This window comes from Phacochoerus africanus, chromosome 4 (genome assembly GCF_016906955.1).
Source record: "Phacochoerus africanus isolate WHEZ1 chromosome 4, ROS_Pafr_v1, whole genome shotgun sequence".
Taxonomy (NCBI): Eukaryota; Metazoa; Chordata; class Mammalia; order Artiodactyla; family Suidae; genus Phacochoerus; species Phacochoerus africanus.
The window spans coordinates 43,173,986-43,195,445 of NC_062547.1; the positions used below are offsets into that span (position 1 = coordinate 43,173,986).

The 21,460-nt window shown below is 51.6% G+C and overlaps 1 protein-coding gene across 5 annotated transcripts in view; it reads left to right on the top strand.

The window, feature by feature from the left end:
- ABCC8 (ATP binding cassette subfamily C member 8) overlaps positions 1-21,460 on the top strand; it is an 89,606-nt gene that overhangs the window by 31,298 nt on the left and 36,848 nt on the right. For all 5 annotated transcript variants that reach the window (XM_047776185.1, XM_047776187.1, XM_047776186.1 and 2 more), the window contains 7 exons: positions 4,423-4,557; positions 4,923-5,085; positions 14,839-14,879; positions 16,560-16,705; positions 19,663-19,768; positions 19,937-20,053; positions 20,428-20,503. In XM_047776185.1, the coding sequence (XP_047632141.1) occupies positions 4,423-4,557; positions 4,923-5,085; positions 14,839-14,879; positions 16,560-16,705; positions 19,663-19,768; positions 19,937-20,053; positions 20,428-20,503 (784 nt within the window). The remainder of the gene's footprint in view (positions 1-4,422; positions 4,558-4,922; positions 5,086-14,838; positions 14,880-16,559; positions 16,706-19,662; positions 19,769-19,936; positions 20,054-20,427; positions 20,504-21,460) is intronic.

Sequence of the window (21,460 nt, forward strand, 5' to 3'; positions counted from 1 at the left end):
CTAGCCTGGGAACCTCCATATACCATGGGTGCAGCCCTGAAGAGACAAAAGACAAAAAAAAAAAAAAAAAAAGATAACGTAAGTAAAGCACAAGACAGAGAGCCTAGCATAGCATAGTCACTATTAGTGTAAACAGATCCCTCTGACTTGCTCACTTTGGTGTAAGAGTTCCTGTCGTGGCTCAGCAGTTAGTGAACCCAATTAGCCTCCATGAGGACATAGGTTCGATCTCTGGCCTTGCTTAGTGGGTTAAGGATCCGGTGTTGCCATGAGCTGCAGTGTAGGTCGCAGACGCAGCTCAGAGCCCACGTTGCTGTGACTCTGGTGTAGGCCGGCTGCTACAGCTCCACCTGGACCCCTAGCCTGGCAACCTCCATATGCCGAGGGTACGGCCTTAAAAAGACAAAAAGACCAAAAAAAAAAGAACTTTAGCAATCCAGAATCCATTGCTTCTTGGGATGTAGATTCCATAAACCTTAATCTAAAGTGATTTTTATTGGTCTTCTTTACCTGTAAAGTTTATATTCAAGAGACACTATAGGAAAATAAAAGGAGAGGTTTGCATAGGATGCAGCTGGACAAGACTGGATGTAGGAGTTCCCGTCATGGCGCAGTGGTTAACGAATCCGACTAGGAACCATGAGGTTGCGGGTTCGGTCCCTGGCCTTGCTCAGTGGGTTAACAATCCGGCGTTGCCCTGAGCTGTGGTGTAGGTTGCAGACGCGGCTCGGATCCCGAGTTGCTGTGGCTCTGGCGTAGGCCGGTGGCTACAGCTCCGATTCAACCCCTAGCCTGGGAACCTCCATATGCCGCGGGAGCGGCCCAAGAAATAGCAGCAACAACAACAACAACAACAAAAAAAAAGACAAAAGACAAAAAAAAAAAAAAAAGACTGGATGTAGGGCAAGAAGTCTGATGGTCCTTTTTACAGGAATAGCCACATATCCCCCCCCCCACCCCCGCCACTGACCCATGCCCAGCCTCCTGTGCCCCCTCCACTCTGCTGTGATGGATCAATGACTATAAAAGCTATAGAAGGGCCTGGAGAGCTCATTGAATACAGTAACAACCTTTTATCCTTATTCTTATGGTCCTTTGAACAACCTGCTTTGGAAGATTTTTGTCCACCAAACCTGCTGCATCGTTATGGTTACTATTATTAATAGCATTTATCACACAAACACCACTGCTAACATCACTAATACTAACTAATAACTGAGAGCTCCTGTCCTGTGCCTGACCTGCCCAGCCTCTGTCACTTGTGTAACTCTCACAAGACATGGGGGCAAGGAGAGGTAGGAATTTTTACCTCCACTAATTACATACCTTTGCTTATTTACCAAGAAGTGTCATTTGATTTTCCGTTCTTTATTCTTCAAAGACTGTACCTTTGCACTTAGAGCTTTGACCAACCCTCAGGACCCAGTGTCACCACCAGAGTGGATGCAATCCCTTCTGAGGGGTCAGGATGCAGCCTGGTTGGCCATAGGGCAGGTGAGGTCTTTGATAGTATGGAAATTAACTCGGGAGCCCTATTCCTTTATCCCCAGGGACTCTCCTGATTTATAATCTTTTTTTGGGGGGGTCACATATACTTTAAAAAGTAGTGATAGCTTTATTGAGATACAATTCATGGAAACTGTACAATTCAGTGGGTTTGAGCATGCTCACAGCATTGTGCAACATCATCACAATTGTAGAACACTTTCATCACCCCCAAAGGAAGCCCATACCCACTGGCAATCACGCCTCCTCCCTGCCCCTCCCCCCACCCACACTCCCCCCATCCCCCAACTCCCACTCTAAGCAACCACTGATCTACATATACTTTTGAAAACCTAATGAGTCTTTCTCCTCAGAAAAACAAATGTGCATTCACACGTTTTGCCTACAATTTCAAGGGCTTTGTGGGATCCTCAAGCTTATGGAAAACAACGTTAAGGAAACGGGCCATAGTGGGGACCTCCCTGCCTCCTCATCCCAAGGGCATCTGAGGCCCAGAGAGGGTAGGGACCTTACCCTGGGCCACACAGCAAGCTGGTAATAGCACCATACCCAGGTATCTCCTTACTGTGGTTCCTTAATGACAGAGTTCCCATGAGGCCTGTTTGTTTGTTTCTAAGAAGAAAGGTCAACCACCTTGTCTCCAACTATGTGCCAGGCACTATTCTAGGTGCTTATCACATATGCTCGCTTAATCTTCACAATAGTCCTGCTAAGTGGGCAATTAAAATCACCACTTTAAAAATGAAGAAGTTGAGGACTTCCCATTGTGGAGCAGTGGAAATGAATCAGACTGGGAACCATGAGGTTGCGGGGTTCGATCCCTGGCCTCAATCAGTGGGTTAAGGATCCGGCATTGCCATGAGCTATGGTGTAGGTTGCAGACGCGGCTCGGATCCCGTGTTGCTGTGGCTGTGGTGGAGGCCGATGGCTGTAGCTCTGATTTGACTCCTAGCCTGGGAGCCTCCATATGCCATGAGTGCAGCCTTAAAAAGCAAAATAATAATAATGATAATAATAAAATTAAAAATAAAAATGAAGGCGTTCCCGTCGTGGCGCAGCAGAAACAAATCCGACTAGGAACCATGACATTGCGGGTTCTATCCCTGGCCTTGTTCAGTGGGTTAACTTCCAGCATCGCTGTGACCTGTGGTGTAGGTCTCAGACGCGGCTTGGATCCAGAGTTGCTGTACCTCTGGCTACAGCTCTGATTCAGCCCCTAGCCTGGGAACCTCCATACGCCGTGGGTGCATCCCTAAAAAGACAAAAGGACAAGAATAAATAATGAATAAGTAAATAAGTAAAATAAAATAAAATAAAATAGCCCTATTATCCTTCACACACTTAGCGTTCTCCCATGGGGTCCTTTCATACCTCTGCAGAAGAGCCACGTGTACAGAAGGGTCTGGGGAGCATGACAAGGGCTGGGCGGAGCGTGAGGAGGAGCCTGGTGGCGGCAGCACCTACATCCCCAGCTCTTGCCCCAGCAGCTGCCAGCCTTGGAAGTGGCGAGGGTGCTGACACCGATCCCCAGCCGGGGCCCTGGGAGTGGCCCTGGGTGACTCTGAGAGCTTCCCTGGTGGCTGGTTGTACCCAGGCTGCAGAATGGCATCCCCGATTACCTCCACATGAGGAGCAGCCAGTGAAGAGTGGATTCGGGGTTGGGGGCGTAGTTTCCCAGAAGAGTAGGGGAGGGGGGCCCAACAAGAGTAGGAAGGTTCTTCATCTCCTAATGTGCTCCTCTGCCCATTGGTGCCAGCATTTAATATCACTTAAACACTGGCAGGCAGGTGGTAAAGGGGTGATTTACCAGCCCCTAAGGACCTGCTAAAGCAGGAGGCAGTGGATAATTAATAGAAATTACAGAACCACCCCCCCTCCACTCCTCTGTCCTTGAGAATGATGCAGGAGCTTAGTCCCAATTTGGTGTAGGGCTCAGGAATGCAGTGCCAACCCAGGCACAATTTTTTTTTTTTCAATTAAGGAAGAAAGCACATCTGTTCCTCTGGAATAAGCCCTGAATTTAGAAGTGTCTGCCTTTGAAGGTAACCTGGAAAACTGTCGTTTCGTCTTGATGCTCTCAGGGCTGGCAAGAGTAATTTACACTTCTAAATATTCAGAAGTAGGCAGTCATTTACATAAGGCTATTCTGTCTTTAGAGAATACCTGCCAGAGTCACTAAATAATGAAAGACACCAGGAGCGGAAGCATAAAAAGCAAACTCTCAGACCCTGGACTGGTTTTGTCTGACATGGATGGCATTTTGCCCCTTTGTTCATGCATCACTTTTTTTCCAATGAGAGTGACATCATCCCTGATAACCAGCAAACAAAACAAAGGTGCCATCACTCATTGTGCAGCCTCGGTTCTGAGACTTCCTCTGGAAAGGAGATTTGGAGAGTTAATGCTTCAACCAGCCTTGCAGATATGTGCAGTTAGTTACCAGCCTGGAAACTCTCTGCTTGTGTGAGAACCCATCATGTCAAGCCCTCTTTCTTTTTTTGGTCTTTTTAGGGCCACATCCGTAGCAGATAGGGATTTCCAGGCTAGGGGTCAAATCAGAGCTGTAGCTGCCAGTCACAGCCACAGCCACAGCAATGCCAGATCTGAGGCACGTCTGTGACCTACACCCCAGCTCATGGCAACGCTGGATCCTTAACCCACGGAGCAAGGCCAGGGATCCAACCCTTTGAGTCCTCATGGATACTAGTCGGATTTGTTACCTCTGAGCCACGATGGGAACTCTAATCAATCCCTCTTTCTGAAATCACTTCGTCACACCTCCTCCTCTGCCCTGCAAGAAACTTTGGAAAGCTGGGCACCGAGCCTGGGCAGCAGCGGGGCAGGGGGCTGTTGCCAATTCCCCCTGGGAGGGCAGCCCCAGATCAAAGGAAACTCACCCCCATGACCCTCCCTCAGATCATCGTGGGTGTGATTCTCCTTTACTACATCCTCGGAATCAGTGCCTTAATTGGAGCCGCTGTCATCATCCTACTGGCCCCGGTCCAGTACTTCGTGGCCACCAAGCTGTCCCAGGCCCAGCGGAGCACTCTGGTGAGTATCTGCAGGTGTGCCCGTGCCCCTTTCCCCTGCCCACTGCCCGTGTGTCTGCCTGCTCCCACATCAGTGGGTCTTCTCACTCCGCCCCCAGATGCCACCAAACAATGCCCCACATCCACATCCACACCATGACTGACATTAATGACCTAACCCGGGCCTTTTCAGCTGTCCAGCCTCAGGTTCATTGGGAAATTCGATTAACAGAGACAGCAGGGAGCACCCCTGGGGGGGAGGCGGGTGGGGGGGAGACAGAGGCTGGGCATGATCCGCAAAGCGGTTGAGGGCGCTGACACGGCTCCTTCCTCTGGGGTGGGATGGGGGCAAAGGAAACCCTTCTCTGACTCAGCGACTCCTGGCAGGAGTATTCCAATGAGAGGCTGAAGCAGACCAACGAGATGCTCCGGGGCATCAAGCTGCTCAAGCTGTATGCCTGGGAGAACATCTTCCGCACGCGAGTGGAGATGACCCGCAAGAAGGAGATGACCAGCCTTAGGGCCTTTGCCGTCTACACCTCCATCTCCAGTGAGTGTCCCCCAACCAGCCAGCCCTGTGCGCTGCGGCCTCCATGCCAGGAGAGGGTGTCAGGGCTGCGGGAGGACGTACGGGTGGCAGAAGCGGGAGACAGTGGGATCTTCCCATGTAGGAGAGCCTCTACCTGTCTCTTGGAGCAGAGCTCTCAGAAATCACAGTGTTCTTTAGCCATTGATCTGGCAAGCAAGCATTGAGAGCCCACTCCGGGCAGGGCACTGGGCTGGTCCTCAAGATGCAGTGATGAGAAAGACAGATGAGGTCTTTGATGTCTTATTGGACTGATATGTTATTGAGAGGCAGCAATAAGAGAAGACATAACAGCAGTTTTAAATTCTCCCCAGTGTGAGGACTTCTTTTCAGTAAGTCAGACTCGGGGGCTGCTGCCCTGAGGAAGCTACAGGGAAGCTTCCATTTACCTGGGACCATGAGAGGGAGAGAATTGCTCTTTAAAGAACAAAAGCTCGAAGGCGTTCCCACCGCGGCGCAGCGGAAACGAATCCTACTAGCATCCATGAGGACATAGGTTCGATCCCTGGTCTTGCTCAGTGGGCTGAGGATCCCGTGTTGCCATGAGCTGTGGTGTAGGTTGCAGATGGGCTCGGATCTGGCATTGCTGTGGCTGTAGGGTAGGCTGGCGGCTACAGCTCCGATTTGACCCCTAGCCTGGGAACTTTCGTTTGCCTCGGGTACGAACCTAAAAAGCAAAAAAAAAAAAAAAAAAAAAAGCAACAACAAAAAAACCCAGAAGCTCAGGCTTGAGAAACTCCCAGGGGTAGGGATTGAATTTACATTAGCCAAGTGCTTTAGAAACTCCGAGCCAGAAAATAGAGAAAAAAAGACCAAAACTAGTAAAAACTCCCATGGTCCCAGAAGACACATATATTAAAACCATTTTCCAGAGAACTTAAGACTCCAGTGACAAATATTCCTGTTAAACAATGAGCTAATAATAAAGAAAAAATCCACCAGAAAAAATGTACCACCGAGTGAGAGTCAGCAAATGGAAAAAAAAATAAAATAAAATAGGAGAGTTAGTTTCACAATACCCAGAGATAATTAAATAGTCTAAAGAGATAATAAAGTATGTTAAAATAGTGAAAGAGTTAATGGAAGGCATAAGGCCAAACAGTGAAAAGAAAGCCAAATGAACTTCTAGAAATTAAAAATTTAGTTCTTGAAATTAATTCAGATGGTGCCCTGGTCAGAGTGTGCATATGAAGGTCAGGTGATAGATGGTGTCCTGGCTCAAATTTCTCTCACCGTTGGTCTAATGGCTCCAGGGACCCACCCCGTTGGGGTTACTGCCCAACTGCATAATTGGGATGTAGGTGTCTGGCAGCTGGAAGACCTCATGCTGATTCCCTAACCTGTCCAGTTTAAGAGCCATTTTGGTAAGAAGGGCCAAAAAGAGACCCCCAAGGGAGGAAAAAATGGAAACAAAAGCCAACTCAATGTACAGGTTAAAGGAATTAACATGGCTGAAGAGAGAATTTGTGAATGAAAAAATAGATCTGCAGAAATTATTATTTACCTCTCCTGGCCACATCCACAGATATGGCCAGGAGAGGTAAATGAAAAATATTTTTGCAAGTCAAGAGAACCATTTGTCTTCCTGAGGTCACTTCTGAGGTTAATGGTGAGGCTCAGACTACATCTTCTGGAATCTCTCTCTCTCTTTTTTTTTTTTCCTTTCCTAGGGCTGCTCCCATGGCATATGGAGGTTCCCAGGCTAGGGGTCAAATCGGAGCTGTAGCTGCTGGCCTACACCAGAGTCACAGCAACGCGGGATCTGAGCCGCGCCTGCAACTTATACCACAGCTCATGGCATCGCCGGATCCTTAACCCACTGATTTGAGGCCAGGGATCAAACCTGCACCCTCATGGTTCCTAGTCGGATTTGTTAACCATTGAGCCACAACAGGAACTCCTGGAATCTCTTAACTCCCAGTCCCATGCTGTTTTCCACACAGAGCTAGGAACCTATATGGGGTGACAAAAACTTAGGACACACCAGGGCACCGTTTTCAGGCTGTGGTTTCTGGATACAAGAGAAACAATCTAGAATGGACTCTGACCGGGAGTGGGAAATCAGGGAGGAAATTAGAAAAGACAGATACTACTGACCCCCTCCCCCGGCTGAAGTTGGTTCTCCTGATGGTGCCAGGAAGAGACATACCTGTGGAGATGGCAGTAGAGGGGCAGCAGTGGAAGATTCCCTGGATGTCTCTCCCAGACTGGCACATGGAGAGTGAGGGGGTCACTCAGGTCTTCTAAGTGTTCCTGGCAGTCACCTGCCTGGAGAGAGGGTCTCATGGACCAGGTGGCCAGCATCCAACCTGAAGGTTCTCTCAGGGTGAGACTTGCTCTGAGCACCTCCCTGTGTCCAGCCAGACCATGGTGTCCTGGTCCAGGCAGCAGTGACTGGGCCGTCCACCATATGTGACACCAGCCATGGCATCTTCCTGCAGAAAATCCTGCTAAGAGCTGATTTTCTCAGCATGGAATGGTGAGCATAGCTGGCTTCCTGGATTCCTCACCAAAACACTCCAGGTTCCTCAGCCCACTGACAGGAAAGATTGAGAAGAAACCTCTGGGGAGCTGAGAGAAACCAGGGACCACAGCCCCAGGCCCTCTTCAGCCCCTATCCCTGGGCCTGCTTGTGGTAACAGGAACCCCACACTTGGCACAGCCCCGTGAGTCACACACCCCTGGCTCCCACACATCTCATCTGGGGGAACAGCAGCTAAGGTGGGGGAGGGCTTCCCCCTGCAGCAACAGTGTGGCAGGGCAGAGTAGGGTGGGCTCACTAATGCTACCGTGGGAGAGAGGGAAGGGAAGCAGCAGGGAATCTGGGGGCACCGGGTCCCCCAAGATTCCCCCCGGCAGCAGGTCATATAGATGGGGGCAGGTGGCAGCTACGTTGCTTCTAAGAGATGGATGCTCATTTCCTGCATCCCAAACTGCACACCTGCTGGGACATGGTTTCCTGTGTGAACAACAGCAGATGCCTAGGTCCCTGGGCTCTAACCCACTGAAGCCTATAGGGTAGGTGCTCTTTGTCCAACAGAGACCCAGACGACAAGCCATGGCTTTGTGAAAGGTCTGGGCCCAGGAGGCCCTGGGGCGAGGAGACGCTATGTTGCCAAGAGCTGAGATGGCTCTGGGAGGAGTCAGGGGCTCTGGAGCTAAGCAGGGGTCTGCCCAGGGCCCCTCACCTGTCCAGTACATGGTGACCTAGAAAGATAAACAGAGCAGCCCAGGCTGGTCCTTGGGAGAGGATGGAGGAGAGGGAAGGGGAAGAGCCCTCCTGGAGAGAGAACTTTGAAAGCCAAGTGCTATTTGCTCAGCGTTTGCCTTGGGATGGGTCCCTTTGTACCTTTGGCAGTGGGATATGGGACAGTACAGTGGGATATGGGACAGTATGGGGAGAGACAGTGTGGGGACACCACCAAGCTGCAGGTGTGCGCTTGGAGTGTGTTTTCATTTACCTCCCCCCCAGACATCCTGCCTTCTGCTCTCTGTCACCCGGGATTAGGACACAGGTCATTAGGTTTGAGGTAATGGGGCGTCTTTCAGCCTTACCTCTGGCGCCAGCCATGGGGTCCTGGCGCCACAAAGGAGTCCTGGAGTCACATTTCCTGATGGGGCCCATCCTGGTGCTGCCTGCTGGGCTTTGAGTCTGGCCATCGTACACCAGGCAGCCAGGCTGTCAGGCACACAAAGTTGCCTCTGACACTCTATCTGATGGTCTCACTGTCAGCATCGCTGAGAGCTCCTGTGTGTGGAGCCTGAGCAGGTGGAAAGGAACAGATGTGAGTTACTGGCAGGGCCTTGAGTGCTAAGCACTGGAAGGGACGCAAGAGACAAAAACATGTGCTCCTGTTCCGATACTGTGCTAAGAAGTCCAAGCTAACGTAGGTGAAACAGAGCAGCAGGGAGCTTTAAACCCTGGGGACCTACTCCGTGCTGGCTGCCCAGCAAGCTGACGGTGCTTAATCCTCCGAGCAACTTGGTGAGGTGTGAGCCCTACTGTCCCACTGTGCAGCAGGGAAGACTGAGGCTCTGAGAGGTGAAAGGACTCTCTGAGGTCCTCAGCTGGGAAGTGGCAGAGAGCAGAGACAAAGGGAGTCCAGGTGAGCTGGGAGCCCACACGGAGCTTCTTGCAAGAGGAGGCTCGGGCTCCACACGGAAGGGCAGGATTTCAGTGAGTAGAAGACAAGGTGGGTGAAAACTGGGGGCCAGTGCTGTGGTCACGCCCTTTAGAAGCCGGTTCAACCTTTACTTCTTTGCAGAAGCCGCATAACTCTAGGTGTCCAGCCCAGCTGTGAATTTGAGGATATGCTTTGCAGGGGTGACAGAGGGGTCCCAGGCCCTGTCAACCAGCTGACATGCTGCCAGTTCTGTCCCTAGTGCAGCACCCATTCCAAGGCCTTCTTTCTGTGCCACTCTCCTGAGACCCTGGGCATTAGCAAGGAGGCAGTGTGGCCCTCGCCCTCACAGTCATGCTGTGAACAGGGGCCGTGTGTGAGGTCAGAGCCATGGGGTCAGTTCCAGATGCCCCCCCTTCTCTTTCGTGGGGCTCATCTGGCCCTGGCCTCTTTTGTTTCTTTTATTCACTAATAAATATTGGCTGAGCACCTACTGTGTGCCAGGCCCTGTGCTGGGCCTGGGGGATGCTGTGGGGAGAAGTATGGGTCCCTCCTGTGGGCTGCTCACAGTCTCACAGGGGAGCCATCGGTGCCTGGCCTCACTCAGTGGGTTAAGGATCCAGCATTGCCATGAGCTGTGGTGTAGGTCGCAGACACGGCTCGTATCTGGCATTGCTATGGCTGTGGTGGAGGCCGGCGGCTACAGCTGAGATTGGACCCCTAGCCTGGGAACCTTCGTATGCCTTGGGTGCAGCCCTAAAAAGCAAAAACAAAACAAAAAGCAAAAATGGAAAGGGGACTCCATCCGAGTGGTACCCAACCTAATCTTGCGGGTGGTGGGTGTCAAGGAAGCCTTGTCCAAAATGAAACCTGTGGCTGATGCCCAAAGGATGACTACACGGCAGCCAGATGAGGGGAAGAATGTTCCAGGCACAGAGGCCTAGAAGTGAGAATGATGTTGTCTTTAAGACTCAAGTAGAATTCAGTGAGGAGACGGTAGCAGGACCAGATCAAGCAGGATCCTGTGTGCTTGGTTTTCTCCTGAGGCAGGGGAGGCCTTGAAGGAGTTGAAAGGAAAGGTAGGTTTGCCTCTCTTCCAGGGTTCTGTGGTCAGGGGTCTCCCCTCTTCCCAGTTGGCTCTGAACCACAGTCAGGCGGGCCCTCCTTGGAGGAATGTGACTGGCCTTGTACTGTGTCCTAAAAAACAAAAAAACAAACCTCCAAACCCACCTCTGCCATGGACGGGGGTGTGGGGTGGGCAGGGTGGTGCCTCTGAACCCCATTCACAGGGCATCCGCACCTGCCCTCCCCACCATCCAGGGTTTGGCTGTTCTTGGCAGGTCCTGCACTCCCCTTCTTCTGATTCAGAATAGCCAGGGTCGGGGGACAAGGTGACCTCCAGACCCGGACCCCCTTCCTTCTCCAACTTCTCTGAGCATCTCAACATCTGCCCTTCCTGTCCCTAGCTGGTGCAGCACCGTGGGTTGCTGATGTGGATCCCAGCCTATAGGGGGAGGCGGGGGGCAGAAGGAGAGCTGGAGGCAGCAATCCGTGTGCCTGTGAGCCTCCTGCCTCACTTCCATCTCCTCCAGCGCCGGACACACCATGAACCTGCTCTCCTTCCCCCTGAGGACTTCGGAGTGACTCTCAGACGGAAGAGCGCTGTGCATTTCAAAGTGCATGTCTCCCTCCCGCAGGTGCCACCTGCCAGTAAAGCCATTAGACCCAGACTGGGAGCCGGCAGTTCCTCTCCTGGTCCTGGGGGGAGGGGTGACTTTAACCAGAGGCACAAACCATGCACTGTGCCTCCTGGCCGGCCGCATGACTTCTGAAATATTTATGGATGCTTTAGAAATGAAAAGCTCCTGGTCTTGCAGTGCGGGGGCTGGCACCCACTTAGGCCAGACAGCATTCCTTGGCCAAAGCCAAGGGGGACCGAGAGATCTTAGCCCTGCTTTGTTTTGGGTTGATTTGCAGTTATGGTTGGAGGGGGTATGAAAAGCAGGCACAGTTGTCCACTCTTGTACCCCCAGAATCCAGCACAATGCCTGAAACAGAGGAGACCCTCAAAAAAGAATATCTGAACGAATGCTTCTTAAAGGCTATGGGGGGAGGGATATTAATTAAAGCGACACCCACCCTTATCTCCCCCGTTACAGGAAGGCTTTCCCTTTTGAAGGTGGCCTTTCAGGCCTGCCTACATGCAATGAAACTTTTCCATAACAGCGTCGCCCTCACACATCGTTGTGTAATCTTCTGCTTTCACCTAGTGTTATTTAACAGCATTTTTTACTCAAGATTTGAGCACTGTCATGTTTTTCTTTTTTTAAAGGTTTTCCTAGATCAAATCAAAGTGAGTCAGCCCATCCCATGCCAAAATTGGAGACACATCTATTCCCGGTCTTACTTCCCACTCCTCCACTGCTTTTGACGTCTCATTCGGCCTTAGGTGGTTCAGGAAGATGGAGGCGAGGGCTTAGGTCTTCAAGCCCCAACAGCTGAGCTGCCCAGCTCCCCTCCCTCCCACCCCACCCTCCGCGCAGACACAGAGGTATCCGCTGAGCCCAGAGAGGTGCCTGAGCCTGTAGCACCCCAGGCCTCCCAGGCTCTGGCACTGACATCCCCAGTTCTAGCCACGTGCACCCCAGGTCCTGATGGAGTGATCTTCAGAGGGACCTTTCAAAGACAAGCAGCTGGTGAGTCTACCCTCCCGCCCCCACCCCAAAGGGAAGGTAGACCAGAGACCAAAGGGAACCCAGAGTTCCCTGCACAAAGGCCTTCTAGAAAGAGGAGGAGGAAAATGGAAAATTACATTTGCATTCCTTAGCATCTCCATACGGCAGCCAGAACAGGACAGAAGTTAATTATATCCTATGCAGTCTCCATGTTGCTGCATCAGCTTTGGGATGTTCCCTTTCAAGTTTATATATAGCATGTCTCATTCCTCAAAAGAGTTCAGATAGCTGCAAAAATAAAGACCATAAAATAGAAAAAAAAAATGTTTTTGACAGTCATGATCGGGAAAACAGGCCGTAGAACAAAATGTCAATTATCACACATTCCCTGACTGCAAAATCTCCCTGGAGTTGATTTCCCTCATCTACAAAAAGAGCCGTTCCTGTTGGATGTTTTCAGTTCACTGCGTTGGGGTGGTTCGTTGCTCGGTGCTGGTTTTTGTTTCGCTGTGACAGATAGTGCTGCAGCTGACACCATCTTGCTAAGGGCTTTGTGCTTCTCTTGGGTGATTATTCAGGATAAATTCCCAGGAGAGGGATTATAGGATCAGAAGGTCTAAACTTCTGTGCGGCTCTAGCTACAGAGCACCAGATTGCTTTCTGAGCGAGTTGTACCACATTATGATCTAACGCTGGCCTATTCTTTAGTGGGGAGTTGAGCTCCCCATTGTGCGGGGGAGGGGTCTTGGCCTGGGGCAGAGGCCGAGGAGGGTGGCACAGGTACCTTTTGGCAGAATGGGCAGGAGAGGGACAGAAGGTGGCCCCTGCCCTGACGGAGCTCCCTGGAGGAACTGCCCTGGAGGGGAGGGGCGAGGGTACCTGTCTTTGGAGCCCTGTGGCTGGTGATGGTCAAGGGACCAGGCCTGGCGAACATCCCCCTCCCCCTCCCTCTCCCCTGCCAGTAATGGCTTTGCTGCATCCTCTGTCCCAGATCTGAGATCCTTATGCTGTGGGAAAATCCATAATGCTTAGTACAAGAGGATGATGAGAGAGGGCTATGCATTGTGATGGGCACCGGGAGACCCATAGAGCCTTTATCTGGAAGGGCAGTTAAAGCACCATCATGGATGATTGGTGTTGATAAAAAGCCTTGTGGAAAAAAAAAAATATGGATTTCGTGAATGAAGATATAGGTTTCTTAACCAACACAATGGACAGTGGATTTGACTTTGGAAAGACTTTTTGTATCATAAAAACAGCATTTTTGACACTTGGAGAAGAAAGATGACACATTAACAGATGATAGTGTGTATGCCCGGAATTTTTTGGTTTGATTTGTATGAGAATGACCTTGTGGAATGTTAACTTTAATAAAATTTCTAACAGTTTAAAAAAAAAAAAAAAAGAAGCCTTGTGGTCAGAGAGATTGGCAGTGTTTCCAGGGCTCCAGCCCTCTCTTCTCCATGAGGCCGGGAGCCCTCCAATGGCAGAGGCTGTGTCTCCCCTGTTAGACCGGGCATTCCCCCCACCCCGAGATGGCCACAACATCTTTCCTAGCTGCTTGGGAGCCCCCTAGGCACGTGTTCCCTGTCTCCCTGTCCTATAAGGAACTTTCCAGGAGCACAGTTCCTTCCTTAGAAGGTTAGTGCCTGGAGGGCAGGGGCTGTGTGTTCTTCCATGCCCTGGGGTTCCACATCTCCAGCACACACCGTGTATCCACTCGCTCATGCAGGATTCTTGGAATCAATAGACAGTTGGCTTCTTGGATGATGTGGACCATCTGGAATTCTTCAGCGTGTCAGGCACTTCACCATTCGTTAAACAGGAGCCATGTGCACAGGCTGAGCCCTTGGCCTCTGGCTCCTGGCTTCTGGCTCCTTCTTTAATCTGGCTAATTGCAAAACCAGACTCCTTCCTGGGCAGGCTTGGAAGGGGTTCCTGGAAGGAAAGAGGAGGAGATGGGAAGGTGGCAGCTAGGATGGGCATCTCTTACTCCAGGAGGGCTGATCTCTCTGGAAGTTCGGGCCTGGGGTCAGGGCTCTCTCTCAATCATCTCACAGCTTGGGCCAGAGGAGCAGGGCTAAGCTAGCAGCCTGCGAGGTATCATATGCAGGCCTCACAGAGCCCATGCCCTGCCCTACCTGTGTTCACCTTGGAGAGAGCCAGAGTGTGCGAACAAGTCATTACGAGTTTACAAAAATCAGAGGAAGAAACTGAGGTTCAAGGAAGGTGACTGATCTGCCCAAGGTTACACGACTTAGAAATAATGAGGACGCCACCCTTCTCTGACTTTAAGTCCATCTCTTTTTGCTCTGAGGGGACCCATGAGGGGTCTGAGGGCTACAGTGTAAACAGAATAAGGAGGGTGCTGCTGTTGCAGCAAACCAACTGCCCTACCTGGGCATATGGACTCTTCAGCCTCAGAGCTATGCTGTCATCAGTTGCTAATTCCTCAGGATGAATGAGTTTGAAATCCTTCCTCAGAACCATGGGATATTGGGAGGCCTCTAAGACTCCGAGTGAGCCTAGCTTTGGGGACTCAGGGACCAGAGGCAGAGGAAGGAGGAGCAACTTGGTGCCCCCAGAAACACAGGCTATGGACCTCACAGTTGACCACAGGCCACCCACTCTCCAATCCCTTCTCCTGCCACTTCCTCACAGGGCTGTCTTCACACATGGAGCAGAATAAGAGCATTCCAGCCTTTGCTGAAAGGCTTAAGTCTCGGACACAGGGGCTAAGCATCTGAGGGAAACAGGGCAAGGAGCTCGAAGTGCCACAGGGCTAGGGCTCGGCCCCTACCCTGCCCCTGTGCCACCTCGAAAGCTGGGGGAGGGACCCCCTGCCTCCCAACCCACCAGACAGCTTCGCTTCTAGACATCGCCTTCCTCCCAGTAACCCTCCACCTGTGTTTCTTCCACAGTTTTCATGAACACGGCTATTCCCATTGCTGCGGTCCTCATTGTAAGTGGATCCTTTCTCTGTCTCCCGGTGGGAGTGGGGATGGGGAGACGTCTGGAGTGAGTGCTGCCCCTTTCTGCATCAGGGCTTTGGAGGATGGGCTCAGCAGTGGGGCTGAGGACAGGGCAATGGATGGGGAATCTGTACATGAAGCTGGTCCCTCTCTCCCTCCCCCACTTCCAGGCAGACAGGACCTCTGCCTCTGGGCCTGGAAGACCTGAGGCTTTGTCTTTGGGGCAATTAAACTTTCTTTCTTTCTTTCTTTTTTTTTTTTTGTCTTTTGTCTTTGTTGTTGTTGTTGTTGTTGTTGCTATTTCTTGGGCCGCTCCCGCGGCATATGGAGGTTCCCAGGCTAGGGGTTGAATCGGAGCTGTAGCCACCGGCCTACACCAGAGCCACAGCAACGCGGGATCCGAGCCGCGTCTGCAACCTACACCACAGCTCAGGGCAACGCCGGATCGTTAACCCACTGAGCAAGGGCAGGGACCGAACCCGCAACCTCATGGTTCCTAGTCGGATTCATTAACCACTGCGCCACGACGGGAACTCCCTCTTTTTTTTTTTTAATTATTGAGCCTGCAGCTTGGGCCAGGGATTGAATGAGAGCCCCAGATGCACCCTACACCGCAGCTGTGGCAGTGCCAAATTCTTTAATCCCCTGTGCCGCCAGGCTGCGCCAGGGATGGAACCCAAGCCCCTGCAGTCAGGTTCTTAACCTACTGCACCACAGGGGGAACTCCAATTAAACTTTCTTTTAGAAACTTCTGTCAAACTTCTTAATTATCAAAGTGGAACATGTTTATTATAGAAATGTTCAGAAATTCAGAAGGGAAAGAGCAAAGAGAATTTAAATCACCCATAATCCCACTGGCAACAACTTTAATGTGTTTTTCTCCAGTCTTTTTCTGAGTCACAGAACACAGCATTTCTACAAAAATAGGATTGTGCTTCACATGCAGTTTTGTAACTGGCTTTTTAAAATTTAAGAATATAGCCCAAACAATTCTCCATGTCATTAAATATTACAATAGTGGTTTTCTAAAACGATTTTGACCAAAGCTGTGTAGGAGCTAAGCAGCGGGCATCGACAGTATGCCCCTCCAGAAAGGCCTGGACCCCCCACGACCACAGCCCCCTTCACCCGGGGCTCCCACCCATGGCTTTTGTGCCCACTGCAGTGCTTTAAAATGATGCACTGGCGCTGGAGCCCCTGAACTGTGGCGAGGTCACAGCCTGTCGGTCACGCTTGGGAATTCACTTTCAACATGATTTATTGGGCTGGTTCCTGGCCTGGCTCCTTGGGGAACTCTGGCTGAGTAACAGAGGCCACGGAGCCAAACCAGGTAGCGGGAGGCTGGCGGGTAGGCAGACATGGAGGTGGTTTTGTAATTATCGTGTTCCCATTTCCTCACTGAGGGCTGCTGTCTGAGAGGGGGCAGAGCTGACCGAACCTAAAGGCTCTGCCATGCGGGTCTTCCTGGAAAGGAGGGGGCAGGGCAGGGAGGGACGGATCCAGGAGATGACTGTAAGGATGATGATGTCTCCAAACAAAAGGTCCCTTAGGTCCCCTGCTCCCCTGCCCTCATTTCCTTCCCAGGGGCTGAGTGCTGTCAGTGTGGGCGTGGGGAGGGCAGCGGCTCTGAGTCACATGCTGCTCCATCTCGTTTGTGCCTCTGTCCACAGACGTTCGTGGGCCACGTCAGCTTCTTCAAAGAGGCCGACTTCTCCCCCTCGGTGGCCTTCGCCTCCCTCTCCCTCTTCCACATCCTGGTCACGCCGCTGTTCCTACTGTCCAGTGTGGTCCGGTCCACGGTCAAAGCTCTGGTCAGGTGAGAAGAGGGGTCCAGCGAGGGCAGCAGTCCACGTGTCAGCTCCAGGGCTGGCTCCAGTGGCCCCTGGAACCACAGCTGTTTGATTCCATTGATCTGGGCTTTGCTGAAGCTGGTTGTGGTTGGTCAGAGGGACACAGGCCATGTGTAGCTTCCCTCTGTGTCAGCCCTGACAAGGACTAGCCAGCCTGCTGACATTCCCAAGGAGCAGGAACTCTGAGTCACCTCCAAGATAAGTCTATTAAAAAAAAAGAAAAGGAAGGAAGGAAGGAAAGAAAGAAAGAGAAAGAAAGACAGACAGAGAGAGAGAGAAGGAAGGAAAGAAAGAAAGAAAGAAAGAAAGAAAGAAGAAAGAAAGAATAACTGTTCCACCCTAAAGCACTTAAGCCCGCACTCCCGAAATTCAGGTAGAGGCTGCACGTCAAGCAATAATCTAAATATATCTCACTGGAATGCCGTCAGTAATTAATAATTACGTATTACCTTCCTGAAGCCTCTTATTTGAACACTTAACCATTCTCTCCATATCCCCTCCACCCCCCTCCCATCCCATTAAGAAAGTTCTTTTCTTTCTTTCGTTCTTTCTTGAAAGAAGAATAATTTAGAAACGAATTAGAAAAAAATAAGGAAAATCACTAAAAATAGTAAAGCTAGGAAAGTTCATTAAGTACGTACGATATACGACAATGTCCAAACATGGATACGAAAGGGCCCTGTCTTCTCTCCTTATCTCGTTCGTCGCTGGCAGCCATGAAATCCATTTCCTATCTCTTCACTACTCAGCGAACCATTCCGATTTCCTCGGGGTCCCGATGCCCTCGTCCTTCCTCGTTTGCGTCTTTTTAAGTCGATCCTATCTATCCTTGCCTGCCTGAGTCCTAGTGTCTTTGGGGGGGGGGGTGGGTTAGGATGCGTTTCGTGAGGTGTGAGGTTGCAGACACAGCTCAGATCTGATGTTGCTATGGCTATGGCGTAGGCTGGCAGCTACAGCTCCAATTCGACCCCTAGCCTGGGAACCTCCAAAAGCAAAGAAATGAAATAAAATAAAATAAAATAAAGATGGAAAAATTCAATGTTGAGCCAAAATCGGTATACCCTCATAAATTCTAACCATTGCTCCTAGCTCTGCATTCCAGAGCCATGCAGAATGAATGCCATCCCTCCCCCACAGGACAGCCCCTCAGATTTCACAAGGTATCCGCAAAACCTTTGTCTTCCCCAAGCTGGACGCCCCCTGTTCTCTGCACAGATCTCAGAGCTGTCACAGCCCCGGTCAGTGAAGCAGTTTCTCCCAAGCCCCTGTACATCCTGTCCCCAACTGGCCCGCACTTCTGGGAGGTCCCACTTCTGGGCTCTAGAGCCCAGTAGAGACTCTGCCACTCTCCTACCAGAGGCATCGGCTTCTTAGGAGTGATGCCCAAAGGTCGAAAGCTGAGTCTCTGGCTGGGGGTTGGCACAGCTGGAGTGTTAAGACTTCCTTAGGCCTCTGCAATAGCTCCTTGAAATCAAGGGCCTGGTGTGCCTCTGGGGAGAGCTGGCTATGTCCTTTCCTGTCGCTAATGGGACCAGACGGTAACAAATGTCCTCTGCACCCAAGTCCCTTGAGTGGTGAGGGGAGTGACACCCGTCTCGGGAACCCTGGCAGGTCCTAGGCAGCTGGCAGGGAGGGACAGCTGTTGGCATGAAGTAGCTGATGGAAGGAGCAGCTTGCATGAGAAAGCTTTGGCAGGGGGCTCAGGATGGACGGGGGCATAATGTAACAGAACTGTGGTTGTGGGAGTATCTGACCAGGGGGTTGCTGCCTGGAAAGGGATTGGCTCCCGTTTCCAGGGTCAGCTGTGCTGACTCACTTTTATTGGCCATGGCATCGTGACTCCTAGTGATCGGCCCTCCTTCCCCACCCCGACTCCCACCCCAGCCTGTAGAACCCACAAACTCAAGGATGCTCCACCTACAGGAAGTCCCTACCTGATTCCGAAGTATTTCCATGCAAACACTCCTCACCTCACAGTTACCAGGAAAGCTAAGGCCTCTTTTCAGAGAGAGAGAGCAGACTCGGGGCTGAAAGTGGAAACAGGACACAATCTGAAGCTTTACCCCAAGGCCAGCTCCACCCTCCCCAGTTACCAACTGTTGAGAGAAGGCTGGAGTGAGGACCGAGGAGGAAACAGGCAGAGGCTGGCCATCTGCTCCTGGTGTGGGCAGGGGGTGTCATACCCAGAGCAGACACAGGGGTTGGAGTGGCCCCAGATCCATTGGACATGTAAGCAAAAAGGAGGAAGCCGTGCATGGACAATTCTCAAGATGCCCCAGACACTTTGCCTACCCCCAGGGATAAGGGAGAGTGAATCCAAAGAGTGAAGCTTCTGGAACCTCCTCTGAGTCTGTAAGGAAGTCCTCAGGGCTAGGGCAATGGCCTTTTTCCTCCATGAGTTGGGAACAACACCTCCTCCAACCTCCCCCATCAAGATCGAATTTTATAATGATTAAATTATGTGCTGAATAAAGCATTTAACAGTGTCTGACACATAGTATATGCCCAGATATATTCGTTATGGTTGATAACCCATTCTAATCCTAACTAACCTATCAGAACTCTTAACGGGAACTGATAAAGCCCACTACCAACCATCCTTCAGTCTAATAACCCAAACTCACCCACTTTAACATTAAACTAACCCGACAACTAGCCCATCCGCCCCAATCCATGCCCTAACCTACCCGAGCTGACTATTCAGCCCTAACAAACCCTGGTAACACCTGCTGCCCCCCTTCCTCCTTGGCGCCCCCCCCCCGCCCCCCAGCCACAACACGGTCCCCTCCAGTGTGGGCTTTGCAGGGGCGCTGCACCTGGAACCCAGAATCTTCCCAGGGCTGCTCTCTCAGGCCTCCCCCTCCTCCCTCTCCCCTCCCCTCTGCCCTGGGCAGGGTGAGGGGTGTCTGTGCTTCGTCTGCAGCGTGCAAAAGCTGAGCGAGTTCCTATCCAGTGCAGAGATCCGCGAGGAGCAGTGTGCTCCCCGGGAGCCCGCACCCCAGGGCCAAGTCAGCAAGTACCAGGCGCTGGTGAGTGCCTGGCCTCCCCCTGCCTCCACCACAGTGTTTTTCACTAATGCCTGCAGCTCCTGCCCTTCTTCGTCCTGCTTCAGCCTTTCCTCACCGGAAGGGGGCTCCCTTCCCTGCACAGCTCCAGCCCCCAGCCTCCCTCCTAACCTTTTCCTAAACCACCCCCAGCCCCTCAAGGTTGTGAACCGCAAGCGTCCAGCCCGGGAGGATTGCCGTGGGCTCACGGGCCCCCTGCAGAGCCTGGCCCCCAACGCAGATGGGGACGCTGACAACTGCTGTGTCCAGGTGAGTCTTAGATGCTGCGCCCCCACGTCCAGTCACCCAGAGCCATCTCCATGAGGACGCTCAGCCACCTGAAGGGCATGAGTGCTAAGCCCTCTGTGCCGGAGGTCAACCTGCCTGCCTGTAGGGTCCCTAAGAGTCCTGAGACCAAGACTGCCATCTCTTCATGTGGGGGGACCTGTGGCCATCCTTTGGGGGAGGGTGCCTCAGGTAGAGGATTGCATGAGAAGACCATTCCCCCACTCCCCTGCCCTGGAAGTGATCTGGAGCCTGGAATCAGTGCTTCTTGGCTTTCATGGGGGAAGCAAAAAACTTTTCACACTGAGACCCATGCTTTCTTTCTGTTCTCTTCTGGGCGGTGGGTGCCACTGATGAAGATCATTGGAGGCTTCTTCACGTGGACCCCCGATGGAATTCCCACACTGTCCAACATCACCATCCGCATCCCCCGAGGTATGGCCCAGCTCACCCCTCCATCATGGTTTGGGGCTGTCCCCCTCAGAGTCCTGTCTGAAGTCCGTGTCCCCACTGAGTGACATGGAATAAAAAAGAAACATCAGGATCTATGGATAACCTGCTAGATGCACCCTCGTGGTGGGTGCTGTGGAGTATGGAGGCTAGAGACAGGGTAGGCTGCATCCTGGAGGAGCCCATGAACTAGGTTGGGGGGGCAGCTGCAAGGACATGGGGAGACAGCAGGGCCTTGACGTCAGACCAATTGTTGCAGATGTATGGGTGCTTCGAAGAAGGAAAAGCAGTCCTGAGTCGCCAGGGAAGGTGTCGTGAGAGAGGGGTGGGCATTCTGAGGATAAGCAGGGTCCCTCAGGCCACGAGCCAGGGTGGCCATTCTGGCAGGGTCAGCAACATGAGTAAAACATGGAATTGGGAAAGAGAAGGTGGCCTTTGCTGGGACCCAGAGGTGCTGCATGCACACTGGAGAGCCTTGGAAGGAGAAGCAGGTGCTTAGGAAAGGGTGGAGGTGGGGGATTCCCAGTGGAGGAAGGAGCTGGGGAGCCAGAGGTAGGATGTAGGTTTCCAGAAGGAAAGGCTCAAAGGAGGAAGGGACTCCCTGGGAGGATAAATTAGGAGTTTGGGATTAATGTGTACAGACTACTATATAGAAAATAGATAATCAACAAGGACCTACTGCGTAGCACAGGGAAATCTACTCAATATTCTGCAATAACCTATATGGGAATAGAATCTGAAAAGAATGTATATATGTATATACATAACTGAATCACTTTGCTTTATACCTGAAACGGACACAACATTGGAAATCAGCTACACTCCAGTATAAAATAAAATAAAAATAAATAAATAGTAAAAAAAAAAAAAGAAAGAAAGAAAGAAAAGAAAGAGCTCCCTGGGGATTCTAGGTAGGAGGAATGCAAACGGGGGCCCCAGAGT